Raw genomic sequence first — 14,752 nt, 5'->3', positions numbered from 1 at the left:
CTTATGTTGTATCAGAGTCAGAGTCAGTTTATTTTTTTGTAGAAGTGTTGTGTTGTTGCCTTGACGGAGATCAGCATCAGTCCGAAATGGTGAAAGAAAAATGAAATGATCAAAATGACCTAGCTGCAATTTTGACTCACGAATTGGCCCAATTGCCAACCGCTGCTGTAGTTAATCTGAGGATGGAGAAGAAGTCCTGTTCAACCTTGTTCGCAGACAGAAGACACGCTGCCCCCCTCCCCCGATTGAGCGTGTACAAATTTGACACTGCAATCTTTGGGCTAGTGACAATAAACACTCTATAAGATAATGGTTATCAAGATATGTGTTCCACAGACAGACAGCAGGTAGGTGTGCTTGGCCTGCACCTTGTGATCCACCTACTTCAACGTTAGGTCCTCATCATTTCCCACGTGAGGCTCAGGTTGTGCAGCCGTGGTAGTTATCTATATCGGGTTGTATGTCAAAGAGCTCTGCCAGCTCATATAGTGCGGTAATGTGAAACAGAGAGGCTTCAAAGTACCCACCACTCCCCGGAGAGACATGAATTATTCCCATGCCTCTTTCTCACAGCGGCCCAGCCCCCAACTCATTGCACTACAATACTCAATATACAAATATCATCATCATCGGCACTGAACGCCTCAGCCGCTCTTATGCAAAGCCGGCGATACACTTTCAATTACCGATATGTCCTTATGTGCAGTTTATCGGCTTGAAGACAAGAGAGAAGAGGGATGCTTAAGAGTCATCATACCCCGACACACTTTCCTTCTTTTTCATTCCACTCTTCTTGTCATCACATCGCCCCTTATTATTACCTACTGTAAATACACACACTGCGTACGTGCACACACGCAAACAAACAGAGGTGATCTCTTTCTAATTCGCACCATGTTTCCTCCTAAGTGTCCTAGTTGTGCTGAGGGTGCTGTAAAAGTGGGCTAAATAGTGTGTCTAAGGTACGAGAGAGCATTATCTCCCCATTTCCTCCTCCATCAGGCTCAAGCAGCCCAGCGGGGGACACTCATTTACTTTATGGAATATTACTTTCTCTCCGTTTCCATGGCAGCAGCTATAAAAAGATTTCCCTCTCATTGCCATTATTTGATCCCCTCCCCGCACACACACACACACACGCGCCGTGGAAAAGTCCTTATTGATTTTCATTTTTCATATGTTTTGTGTGCAGAGAAAGAAATTAACATACCATGAGGTAATTACACTAACACAAAAAGGGCTTCATCAAGATACCTTTGTTGTACAGAGGGGCCCCCCTCATGGGTAATCGTTTTATCATATATGTCATATTGAAAAGTGACTTAATGGGTTTTGTGATAGTCCGTTGCAGGATTGTGACTCCTGAGGCCCCATCAAACACATGCTGGCTGCCACCACAGGACAAATCAACTCGATTTAACAAGCTGCGTCCCTGTTATGTTGCTGCAGAGGCTCTGTTCTCTAAGTTCTGTTTTTCTTTCTTGCAGGTTGATCAAGGAGCATCTGGGAGAACAGGAAGTGGCCATTTCCTTGACCATTGACTCTTTGGAGGAGGAGGACCTGGGAAATTATTCCTGTTATGTGGAAAATGGAAACGGCCGTCGCCAAGCAACTATCCAGCTCTTCAGGAGAGGTAAGAGCTCTCCAACGTTTCCCACGGCCTTTTTTGCCTTTTATTTAATCATAAGTGGCTTTAAATTTGAAAAAGTCCTGACCGTCTGACCGCAGCGTTAATGCAACATAAAGCAACCGGCCTCTGAATTATTTCTCACATTAAAGTTTTATTATTAACTTATTAACAACCCCCACAACTAATATCAGTTAAATCAAGTAAAGTCATCATGTTCCTACTGTTTATTTAAGCTTTATAAGGATTGAAACATTAAAAGCCTGACCGCACCATTATCTCAATTACAAATATTCTAGATGTATTGTACATCATGTTTTGCACACATCCCCAAAATTCCATCAGATTCAGCAACGTCGGGCAAAGTTTCGTACTAATTCTCAACATGTGTCGAAGATTGAATCTGATCTCATCAATATTTTTGGAACGGTGAATATGTCTGTCACTGTCAAAATAAAGTTACCAAATGCCATCGACCAAATTTGAGCTGAAACAAGATTAGTTTGGTTGTATACAGATCGTTATGGACAAAAATATTTATTCATATTTATATATATATTTTTATTATAATTTATATTGATTGTAGGTTTAAGGCTGTCAGGTGTACACACACACCACAACCACTTCATGTATTCGAATATTTTCTAACAGAAAAAGGACTTCAGATATCTCCCTTCGCACATTACAAGGTCAATTAAAGTCATTATATAACCCAGCTATTATTTTATTTTTTATTTAGCCTTAAATGAACATAAACAGGGTTATAATAAAGTCTTAAATTGTTTTATTCAGTGACCAAAATCGTACTGAAATAAGAAACAAACAATTTCTTTCATTTGAACTTAGTTTTGAATAAAATTAAATTTAACAAGAAATATATATATGTATTTCTAGTAAAGATATGCATCTGTGCTTGGTGCACATACTCTATAAACTACACTGCAGTTGCTATGGTAGCCATGCGGTTCTCCAGCCTGTAGTGTGACAGTGATAAAATGTAAACCTGATCTAGCTGAGCCAGCCAGGTAAACGCTGCTTTAATACACACTATAACTCATCCTTCCCCAGGCTGGGTCTCTAGGTAGATGCAGAGAAGATAATAGAGAAGAGAAATGAATGGAAAGACAGAGAGGAGGAAAGGTGGGGGAAGGAAATGCCAGAGCGAGAGTTTTGATGGCGAGGGGAGTAAGTGAGATGAATAAACTGAAGCCTCTTGTTTTGAAAATGCCTCCATCCATGTCCAAAATTGTCACAAGTCCCACTATGGACGGCCGCCAAAGTGCAGGGCTGTGTCACTGCTGCGCTGCGCCAAAGAAATGAATCCAATTCCTCATAATCTCTTCTTTTTTTTCTCTCTGTCTCTGTGCACTGTGCTCTCTCTTTTTTCCCAAACTCATTATGAGCACTGTGTCTCTTCCCAGTGAAGATTGATGCTGCTCAGCTTTGAGCCGAGCTCTGAAAACAGTGACGACTGTCCAACCTCCTGGCCGATGCACATGTGTCGTGTAACCGCCTTGTTCTTTCAGTTTAACAGGAAACAACCAAACAGACAAAACAGAATCTGCTGCAGAGACAACCTCGTTTTGTGTTTTCATAATTGCGAATGGAGCTGGAACCATGATTGTGTCATTATTTTTGAATATGTGTGTGTGTGCGTGCGTGCTGTCCTCAGCAGAGCTCATGTACACGGTGGAGCTGGCAGGAGGACTGGGAGCGATCCTGCTGCTTCTCATCTTCCTCATCTCCCTCTACAAGTGCTACAAGATCGAGCTGATGCTTTTCTACAGGAGGCAGTTTGGCAGCGAGGACATTGATGGAGGTAAAGACGAGAGCGTCTCCGGCAAATCCCTCCCTTTGTCTCTCCGGTGCTCTTTTTTCTGTCACGTCTGTCTCCGGTTCAAACTCGATGTCACGAGCGAGCGCTGATGAATGTGTCTGTGCCTTCTGTGGGTTTGTTTCCATGAGAGTGAATATGTGTTGTTGGTTTACACCTGTATTGATTGATTTTTATTCTTTCAGTTTGAGAGCAGGATTTCACAGTCAGATGCTCTCACTCGAAACCCTGCGCTCACACTCAAATATCCCAGCCAATAGCATGCTAGGTGTTCAGTAGACATGACAAATAGAGTTGCTTATGTTTTGGTTACTTTTGCTGATGGTACTGTTCCCATAAAATACAGAGGGAAGAAACAGGGTGATGTCAATGTGGTTGTTATAGTTGCTAGCAACAGTGTTCCCATAATGTAAAAAAAGAGCTGAGGCTTGAGCGCAAGAAATCTCACCAGGTTATACTCGGGTGCAAGCGGAGGGACTTTGAGTGATAGCTTTGCAAAAAATTCGAAATAACCAAGTCTTGCTCTTGAATTGAAAAACCACGATCTTGAGTAAAGAAAAAAAACATGCCCCTGTGTGTGTGTTCTGTCAAAGCCACTATCCATAACACACTCTTTGGTAGATACAGATGTCTTTCTCTTTTTTTCTGATCTCAACATCTCATTTCCTCTCTCTCAGTGATGTTGGAATAGACGTGCATGTGATTGTGTGATTTTGTGTGTCCGTGTGTGTGTGTGTGTGTGTTTGGCCGCTGCATAGGGAAGAGAGGAGACAGATTTTCAATTTGTTGCCCATTTAAAAAGAGATCAGTCTCAATATGTCATGGAATGATGCCCACCCTCTGTGGTACTCTGGGACTCCACAGGCTCACAGCTCCGTCCCCGAGCGGCACAAAGGATCGAAAACTGCCTGAAATTGGAGGTCAACTTTTTGTTTTCGCTACAGAACATAGTTAACTTTTCTTACGTCAGGAAAAGGATTTGTCTGCATGTGTCCCAGTATCTCTCTCGTCTCTAGCTTTGTATTGTCGAGGCTCTCTGTTTTCTTCTCAAAAATTTCGAGAAAAAAACAAAACTGAAGTCTTTTTCCAAATCACTCGATTGTTTCTACAGTACCATGAATTATCTGTTACACACAGTTTTGTTGACTCAAACTTCCACATTATTAAGTCATACCGTCAGGGACCACTGATACAGGCTGTTTTTGATTTTCGCTAGGTGGTTAATTGGCGAGCTCGGTTGCTAATTTGAAAGCCTTGTTTGATGTTTGGATCCTTATTGAGCGCAGCCCTGGCCTTTCCACCGAGTTTCAAAGCTGCATGCGCTCCTCAAAGAGTTTTGGAGAAAAAGTCCTTCTCCTCTTTTTTTTTGGCTGGCCCACATTCCACTTTCTACAGAGCATAATGAGTAGGACTTACTGATCATGTCACCAAGCAAAGCTTTTTTCCTGTCGTCTATTTTCTGCCTTTTAAGTTCTTTCCTCTCCGTCTCCTGGGAAATCATTTCGAGGTGGAGCTGAGAGAGTTGCTTGAATCATGATCGAGGTGTTTCTTAATCTACACCCGTTTCCCTTCCTCATCTACGCCACATGAACAACAGTATATGTATATCGCTGTCCACATTTCTGTTCTTGGTCTGGGCTTTTTGAACTCCAACACTTTGTGCCTGTTTAGTAAGAAAGCAAATGAAGTCTACTGGTCTGCACCAAGTTGGGGCTTTTATGGAGTCGAACTACAATAGTAAGAAAAATCTATCTAATGTGAGAAGTAAACCAACACAGTGAACTAACTATTCTTTTTGCTTTTTATGGACTCTACTGTGAATTCAGACCTAATGAGCAACCGTTGGCTCATGTGGTAGAGTGGGCGCGTCGCATGTGGAGGGTTGAGTTCTCGGGCGGCGGCCGCGGGTTCGGCTCCAACTCAGCTGCTGCTGCGTGTTATTCCCGCTCTCACTCACCTATTCACGCAGTAAAGGCAGACAATAAAAATATACTTGAAAAAATAATCAGACTAGAAAATGTTATAGTTATACAGGACAATCAGTAAGTAAAATAAAATCAACATTATTTCAAATGCTTCCGCACTATTTAATTCTGCATTAATTGCACATTTTTGTCATCGTATTTAAAATATATACTTTACTTGAATACTATTGAATATATATGATGTTTACTTCATCCCACCTTTTTATTCATGAACCCCTCCCTGTCGTTCCTCTCCGTTTCTCAGAAAACAAAGACTATGACGCGTACCTGTCCTACACCAAAGTGGACCCCGACCAGTGGAGTCAGGAGACCAGGGAGGAGGAACGCTTCGCCCTGGAGATCCTCCCTGACGTCCTGGAGAAACATTACGGCTACAAACTCTTCATCCCGGATCGAGACCTCATCCCGACAGGAAGTAAGAGCCGTGGCTGTCTGTGTGCAAGTGCCGGGCCATACACGTGTGTGTTCATGTGACATGCTGTAGTCGAGTGCTGAGTTTACATTTGATGTGGTCTCTGCAGTGTTGTGGCACATTTCTTACATCCTGTCGTAGTTTGAAGTTTTTGTCGTGTGTCCTTTTGTCGTCAGTGTCGTTTCTCACTGTCCCCGTCTTGTGTTCCTGTGTTTTGTTCTCTCAGATCAAATTCAAGCTATATACAAACTTAGACACGATTAAAAGAGGGTTTCTCCAAATTTCCAAATTAAGGGGAAAAGGGAAAAAGACATATTGATCCCAAAACTGTCAACCAGAATCCCTTCTCTTGCATTCTCTTAAAACTCTCTAGATAAAATCAGAAAATCATATTATTCCTCATTAGCTGTTCCCCTGATATGTAGTCTAGTATATAAGTTGTGTATCAAGAGCTGATATATTGAACAAATGTGAAAATTCTGTCTGAACATGTTCTCATGCGTGCTAACTCTGCTTAGCAGTGCCAGTCTGTGCCAGCGGTACACAGTGTGCTCTAGTTAGCGGTGATGCTGTGTGTTTATACTGTGGGCTTCATGTGGAACTGATAAAACGCAAACACGTCCTAGTTGGTCCAGACTGAATTAAACATCAGAAGGAAATGTGCAGAAGCTCTGAGCCCTGCTGACTGAACTGCCTCTTTCCTTTAATCAAAAGAAAATTGCCGGCTGTGTCAGTGCCAAGCAAAATTGTTGAAGATTAATGTCCAATCAGGGAAACATGGAATATGATTAATCATATGTGCAATAAAAAAACAAAAAGATGCGCGAGAGGAGCGGCCACTTTCTTATGACTGCATGTGTTGAGTATTGTTTCTGTGTGTGTGCTGTGTTCCGCCTGTGAACTGAATGTGCAAATGTTTATGTTTAGGTCTCACCAATGAACATTACCCGGATGACACTCGGCTCTTTGGAGGTACCCGCCCTCAGTCTCTTCCTCTCCTGTCAACTGCTCTCATTTACCTGCTCGTAGGGAAGTTTCACCGAGACGCTGCAGGTGGCGCTCTTATGCGATCTGAGGCATCAGGCTTGCTTGTATAGATGGCAGACGGCAGCCCAGTCTTATGGACTGTGAAGCTTTATCAATCACCGCCGCCCATCTGTAGCCATTTGCTGCTTCGCTTGTCCACCATTCACCCAGTGTACTGATTCAAATGTCCAAACAGAGAGAATAAGACATCACACTGCTTTAGATCTAAAGACGCATTATTTACTTCACTAGTGTCAGGATTTTAAATATGTCTACACACACACACATGTACAGTCCTTTTCTTGTTTGCATAAACTCCAGACTAAAACTAGAATCTCCGCCAAGACCCAACAATGTCCTTAAATTCAATGAGACCTCATAGCAAAGCCAACAAAACCCTGCTGATCATGAAATAACTTTTTCTATTATGAAAAAAGCTAATTAAACTTAATACAGCTTTTATTGGCACCATTAAAACAAAACTAATGAGAAACAGACTTATACTTGCTAACATTATCTCAGTTAAACCTTTTGGGTAGTCACAGTTTTCTTGCTCTAATTGTTACTGTACAACGGCTGAACAGAATCCTACACACCTACAAAAACACAAGATCCAAACTGTTACTTGGGTCTGCCCAAGATCCATAAATCGCTCCCTGGGCCAAAAAAGGGAAAATGTTGAAAAACAAGCTACCTGGCAATGTTACAGGGCTTCTTCCCTGACTCATATCACATAATTCAAATAAGTTTAATTGAAATAATATCAGTCATTTTGCATTATCCTTGAAAAACGTCCTATCTCCAACCCCTGATCCCGGTCTGCCCCAAAATGTATTGGCTTCTTCCCTACACCACACCACATCCTTCCACGAGCATTGGGATCCTTAGAATAGTTTTTTTGTGATCTTGCCTATAAACAAACAAACAAATGGACAGGGGTTAAAAACATAACCTCCGTGGCGCAAACATTGGGTCATTGTCTTGTGTTTTGTGTTTGTTGCTTCACGACCATCCATCATTGTTCAGTGTCATTGTCCTGTTCTCATTTATTAAAATATTTTGCTGGAAATCCTCTAAAGTAGCATCACTCAGCTCTCACGTCTTTGTATTTTTCCCTTTCCTTCCTGCAGCCTACATAGAGGATGTGGCTCGCTGCGTGGATCAGAGCAAACGCCTCATTATCGTCATGACACCCAACTACGTGGTGCGGCGGGGCTGGAGCATCTTTGAGCTGGAGACGCGGCTGCGCAACATGCTGGTGACCGGCGAGATCAAAGTCATCCTGATCGAGTGTGCCGAGCTGCGCGGCATCATGAACTACCAGGAGGTGGAGGCCCTGAAGCATACCATCAAAACCCTCACCGTCATCAAGTGGCGCGGCCCCAAGAGCAACAAGCTCAACTCCAAGTTCTGGAAGCAGCTGCAGTACGAGATGCCGTTCCGGCGCACGGTGCCCATGCTCACCCACGAGCCGGCGCTGGACGTCAGCGAGCAGGGCGCCTTCGGAGAGCTGCAGACCGTCTCCGCCATCTCCATGGCAGCAGCCACGTCCACCGCCATGGCCACCGCCCACCCGGAGCTGCGTTCCACCTTCCACAACACCTACCACACCACCATGAGGCAGAAACACTACTACCGCAGCTACGAGTACGACTTGCCCCCCGGAGGGACCCTGCCGCCTCTCTCTTCCCTGGGGAACCAGCACACCTACTGCAACATCCCTCTGACACTGCTGAACGGACAGAGGCCGCCCGGGAAGAGCCGAGAGCTGAGCCTGGAGGAGGCGCACGCCAACAACGCCATGCTCCCTCTGCTGCCACGGGAAACCAGCATCTCCAGCGTCATCTGGTAGTGATGGACGGGCTCTGCGTCGGCTGGAGGGGGACCGATCAGGGTCAGACGTGGCCGGGCTCAGTCGGGGAGGGACACGGTTCACGATTTTTGGTGAAAAGCGTTTGGGATGCATTTGTTGTTACCTAGCGGCGAGCAATGGAGTCACAGCAGGTTTTTGGACCCTGCTGCGCTGGGGTTTTTTGTTTTTGTTTTTTTCCGAGCGGACAGCACCTGAGTTACAGGAGATGTTTTCTATGTGAAACTACAGGAGGTGTAACGAAGACACTGTTTCTTCTTCTAGTGAGAGACGGACTCGCAAGAACTCCACATTAAAGAACCTACACTCTATGGAAATTGTGTACACACACACACACACACACACACACATACAAACACACACAAATGTGCTTACATACAAACACAAGGAAAACAGGGTCTTGTACATATATTTCAATTTATTTGTAGCATCAGTGTTTTCCTGTTTTGTTCTTTTTTTTGTTTGTTTCATTCAATCATGTTTATTTGTTGCCTTCTCTAACGTAGGACTTTGCTTTAACTTGTTAGAAACGGTTGTATATTTTCTATTGTTTTATCTCTTTTTAGGTTGTTTTTTGATTCTTCTTTCGACGCGCTTGTTTGGAAAGCCAGTGTGTCCATGTACCTGCGCTGTTGTGTTTTTTTGTTTGTTTGTTTTTAAATCTTTGTGTAGTTTAAGAGAACATTTTTTAACACTTTTTGGAATCGCCTGGACATTTCAGGAGCTTCGAGGAGCTGAAACTTATTTTTGTTCACCTGTAAGAGGGTGCATCTAGGAAACTCTCTTTCGACAAAACAGAAAAAATCATAGAATATGCAAAAAGAGGAGGAGCTGGTGGAAACTCACTGTCCTGTGAGAGCGAGCAGGTGGAGCGGCTGGCGGGGGGGCAGTGCTAGTCCTCTCCAATCAGACGGACCGACAGACTGGCAGATCTCTCTCTAAAGCATCATATTTTCTACTGAGATGAACAGCCTTGCTGTTTTAGAGTGATAGTGAAATGCCTCACCTTAAAAAGAAATCTGTAGATTATTTTAAAAAAGAATTCTATTTTTATAACAGAAAAGAGTTTGCTTGAGAAGTCACGTTGATTTGCATTTCATTGACCACGGAGCGGGGGATATGTGTATAAGTGTCATGCTGGTTTTGTATCCTTGCAACGTGATTCCTGATTTGTTCAGAGATTAAGGTGGTTTATGAATCCCACATGAAAAAATATGCCCTCTACTGTTCTAGATTCAAAAGTAAAGCATTTTCAATGTTTGTTTGTTTTTAAACAAAATATTATTCCCATCTTGATAATTACTTTGGTTCATATGGATAGTTCATGTTTAAGGAAAGAAAATAATTTGTGTTTTGAAAGACTTTTTAAATATATTTGAAGGTGTGATTTTTGAGTATGCATAGCAAATAGATATGTATTCTATATATAATATAGATATTTATATAAATATATAAACACGATTTTCACTTGGAAAGAAATGTCTATCTTTATAGAAACACAATCATTATCAGTTGCCCTTACTTTCTCACTGCACATTAAAAACATTGATTTCCTTTTGATGGTTTTCTTTTGCGTCCACGCTTGACTCTTTGTTGGCAGTACATTCTAGCACCTGCTACTCATCAGATCACGATCAACAGTCACGTAAATGATGAATCCATCACTGTCTGGGACTTCATGATGTCAGTGACACTCACCTGATGGAACCAATGAAAAATGACTTGAATTTGTGAAGATCAGAACAAAACTTTGACCAACTCTGAAAAACTGCAGTAGTATAATAGTAGCGAACACCATGAAAACAGTGTGTTTGTATTTACAGATCGTAGACTGTATAGAATGATGGATGACATCAGAGCTCCCCAGAAGTGAATCCAAAGCGTCTAGATTGCTAGCTACAGTCTAGGTCATAGATATCAGCCTCCTCCATGTTAGTGGATGGGGCATGGGCCAAACTAAAGATTCGTAGTACACGTAAAATACATTTTTCCACAAAATGGTTTCTTTCATTTTAGCTAGTTCTTGTACAGCTTTAAAAGGATATTACCACTGTGGAACTTATAGCCCATAGCTTACGAAAACCTCGGTCAGAGTATGTCTCAGTACACTGAGCTTGGCTGTGGGAAATAATTTGGATAGCTCCTGTCTCTGCCTGAAGTTTGAGAGATAACGGCCGTTTCATGGGTTATTCCCTAAACTTCAAATGTGTGTAATTCTGGGGCTCTGATATTCCTACATGTCTGTCCTATTTGACATATAGATCTTAAATTCCATTCATTATCGTCTTAAAAAGTCTTCAATCTAACTTGTTGATAACTGCAGAAACCCTGTTATGTTCAAGTGTCAATTTTTTCAAAGATACTTGGTTTTAACTATTTATTATGTTATACAAACGATGAATTAAATGATTTTGCTCATGATTGGTAGAGGGTTTGCGTCAGCAGGACATCGATACCGTATCTCCTTGCCTCCCCACCACTTTTGCAGATTCAGGCTCCAAATGCGCAAGATGGCAGCGTTAGTTTTGGGGATATTTTGGCTTCATTTCTGGATAGTTTGAGGAAGTGAAGACGTGTGGTTTAACTTTATTTGCAGTCTGCGATGCGGCCTCTCTCTCTTTTGTTTTACAACTACAAAGTGAATTCATTTCAGTTTCAAATCAAAAACCTAAACTCTGAGTGGACAGTGCGAAACCTGCTGAACCCAGAGGACAGAGGGATGGAGCTTATCTCCACATGTACGTTTGCATCCTTCAAATTATTCCTTCACTTTTCAGAAACAAATAGCATAACGCTACAGCCTGTGTGGCATAATGTCAATGCAGTGGGAAGGGGGGGGGGGGGGGGGGGTCAACAATTAGACGTCTTGTAATAATGGAGCTTGTGATCGGAGTTTGACCTTTTGAAATGTTCTGATTGGAGGGGCGGGGCGGGGGTGTGGGGGGTACCTTGGGTCTTGTAGCGACGAATGCATACCATGTAATTGCCTTTTCCCCGGTTCATTAGCGGCTGGAGACATTTATTACATGGCATCTCCCTCGCTCTCTCTCCTCGCCCTCCTTATCCGCCCTGTCAGATAGGAGCAGTAAACACTCGCGACGCAGCGATATAAGCCAAACACACTGTTCGTCTGGCTCCAAGTCAGGCGGCTTCATTTGATGCCTGCCTCGCTTGGCAACGTCAACACGGTGGCGTTTGAGTGTTGCCAAACAGTGCCCTCTCCTGGGGATAAACACTTCCTACAAGGGCTGTTTGTGAGCGAGCGTTGGTAAACACGGAGACAGAAAGCAGATTTTCTGATTCCCTGTCGGTCCCCGGAGAGAACAGAGGAGAGGGGAAAGTGGGGCAGAGGAAGGAAGAAAAGGAAGAGAGAGAGACACACTGGCAGAGTTAAAGGCAGAGGGAGGGAGAGAGTGACTGAGAGACTGTCGGCATTTAAAGAGAGACGTTTGGACATTTTTGTCAGTGCCTCGGTGAACAGAGGGAGCTGGTTTGCAAACACAAACTAAAAACAGTTACGGCAGCATCAGGAGAAATAAAGAAATAATTGATCCACCGCCACTGAAATTTCATTTGAATAAAAGATGCCAGCAGTTGGAGGCGTGCAAACACACACAGCACGTCGACCGCACTGAGGCTGGTGACTGGTGCACGTTGGCAGCCTCCAAGCCGACAGCTGGAGTTTTATTAGCAGACACAGGATTAATAGAGTCTTCATTACCCACAGCAATTAAGGACTTAATTGGAGAGAAAATAGATCCCATGGAACGGGAACATGTAGAGGACGCAGGCGGGAAGGAGAATGTCCTCAGAGGCCACAGTGGCTAATGTGCAAGGGTGCAATGATTAATCAGCACCACCAGGAGGTGGCATCACATGACAGCAATATTTCATATTTCCATCGCGCTGTTGAATTTTATCTATTTTAATTCCGTGTGAATCCATACTCATACTGTGCATGTGGTTATTTGTACTGAACTGGGTAGAAACAGCACAGACGTAACGTTATTGCTACTTAGAGGTGCGTTTTTAAAACCCTTCTGCTTGGTAAACATCTGTGTGTTTGTTTGTTTGTTTGTTGGAGAAACTAGAAATAATTTCCATTTCATTTTGGTATGTTGTCCATTCGTCAGAACGACCAGACAGCAGGTGCTCTGGCAGATAAGGTAACAACACTTGTGATTCTAATAAACGTTGGTGTAGGAGAGCTTTATTCATCAGTCCATTACTCTCTGGAACCAGCCTGCTTTAAAAGTTTGTAGACCTCCTTCTAAACTCTGCACAACAACTAAAGGCAGTGCTCCCAGTTTGAACGTCCACAGTCAAGGTGTCAGTCCATGGGCTGGTGTTACACTGAGCAAGGGATAAAAAAAGAATTTCTAACTGTAATTTCAGCAGAGAAGAGGTCTGTCGATCTTGTTCTCCTCCTCTTCTTTATTTGGTTGCAGTGGTGAAAGGTTACTAAGCACTCAAGTACTGTACCTAATGTGGTACGAGTCAGGAGAGAGCCCATTACATTTTGGGTGTGGATCACGATCAGAGGGCTGATCCAGGAACATTTTATGACATTTGATCAGAATTATTCATGGTTCTTGATGAATAAGATCAGGAGGCAAATAATAAGGACTGATTTCTATGAATGTGGGAAATTTGGTGCAGCTTGATTAAATTACAGGGGACTGTTGAGCAGGCGCGGAGGACTGCACTCTAATTCGTGTTCAGTGTGATTACTAGTTACTTTGTAGATCCAGATAACACGACAAAATATAATCAACAAATACAAATTTGCCCCAGCTTTACCAACTGCAATATTAAAGCATTCCACAAATGATTCCATCATTAATGATGGGATAATCTTGTAATGTAATTGAGATAAACCAATATGAGTACTTTTTTACTCTTTAGCTAATACATCCAGCCTGTACTAGACTTATAACCTCTCTAAGCTGCAGTTTGTCTACTTTAACATCAGTAAAGGACCCGAGTACTTATTCCACTTCCGTTTCAGTAAATAATCCAAGAGTGAGGGCACATCTAAATGTTTAATGGTCACCTTCTGCTCAGAAGACAAAGCCACAGGGAGCGAGTGGAGACCATCTGGCCTTTGAACAGTGACTAACTATTATAGCTGCTGGAGGCGGGAGTCAGGCGTCCAGGGACTCGGCTTCATAAAACCGTTTGGTCAGACTGTATGTACGGTAACAGCAGGAAGTCCAAGGTGAACATTCCCATTGAATGGTGTTTCATCACATGAAGCCTTTATAGAATTAACAGAAGCCAACGCTGTGTGAAGACACCACAATACTGACATGGCTGTTGTTTCCTTTCGAGCGCATATGTCTCCTGGTGCCTTTCCTCTGCAGGGAAGAGAGAGATTATTATTCTCTTCTCGCTGGAGGCAGTTTGGTGTGCATCCACAAAATTCCAGCCGGTAATGACCAGAGTTGGAAGGACAGGTAGAACATTACCTGAGGCACTTCTACTGCACCATCTCTGCATCCTGCACCTGTCTGGAAAGAGACTGTGTGTGTGTGTGTGTGTGTGTGTGTGTGTGTGTGTGTGTGACTGTGTGTGTGTGTGTGTGTGTGTGTGTGTGTGTGTGTGTGTGTGTGTGTGTGTGTGTGTGTGAGTGAGAAAGACACAATGGCTGCATGTGGTGCACTGTTGCACTCTGGCGGTCTAACCTGGCATTTAAACAGCATTTAGAGGAACTGTAGTTTCTCACTCATGTCCCGAACTCTCTGGTTTTCCTGCCGGACACTGAACTGCTGGTGTGAATAACTGCAGCCTTGTGATTGTTGATGACGTAATCCAACTCTTTTTCAATAACTTCCTTACAGTAGCTCACACGAATCACTGCGAGTCCGATTTCTCAAGGTGGTAAACGTCAGATCTGCGGTTATCACTTTTTACACAGAGACATTTTATCTCCTATATAAGATACTGTCTGGGACTGATTTCACACTGGAGTACTTTTCATTTTGTACTTTAAGTGTAT

The 14,752-nt window shown here is 43.1% G+C and overlaps 1 protein-coding gene across 2 annotated transcripts in view; it reads left to right on the top strand.

The window, feature by feature from the left end:
• The window catches only part of il1rapl1a (interleukin 1 receptor accessory protein-like 1a), a 158,835-nt gene extending 148,651 nt beyond the window's left edge, over nt 1-10,184 (top strand). Inside the window, exons 8-12 of one of the 2 annotated variants that reach the window (XM_062401892.1) lie at nt 1,488-1,633; nt 3,300-3,446; nt 5,691-5,861; nt 6,786-6,830; nt 8,015-10,184. In XM_062401892.1, the coding sequence (XP_062257876.1) occupies nt 1,488-1,633; nt 3,300-3,446; nt 5,691-5,861; nt 6,786-6,830; nt 8,015-8,736 (1,231 nt within the window). In that variant the 3' untranslated portion in view covers nt 8,737-10,184. The remainder of the gene's footprint in view (nt 1-1,487; nt 1,634-3,299; nt 3,447-5,690; nt 5,862-6,785; nt 6,831-8,014) is intronic. The other variant, XM_062401893.1, reaches the window with a different exon arrangement.
• Nucleotides 10,185-14,752: the final 4,568 nt, after the last annotated feature.

This window comes from Platichthys flesus, chromosome 13, assembly GCF_949316205.1.
Source record: "Platichthys flesus chromosome 13, fPlaFle2.1, whole genome shotgun sequence".
Classification (NCBI taxonomy): Eukaryota; Metazoa; Chordata; class Actinopteri; order Pleuronectiformes; family Pleuronectidae; genus Platichthys; species Platichthys flesus.
Note: the sequence above shows the minus strand (reverse complement) of the source record. Positions and strands in the feature narration are given on the sequence as shown.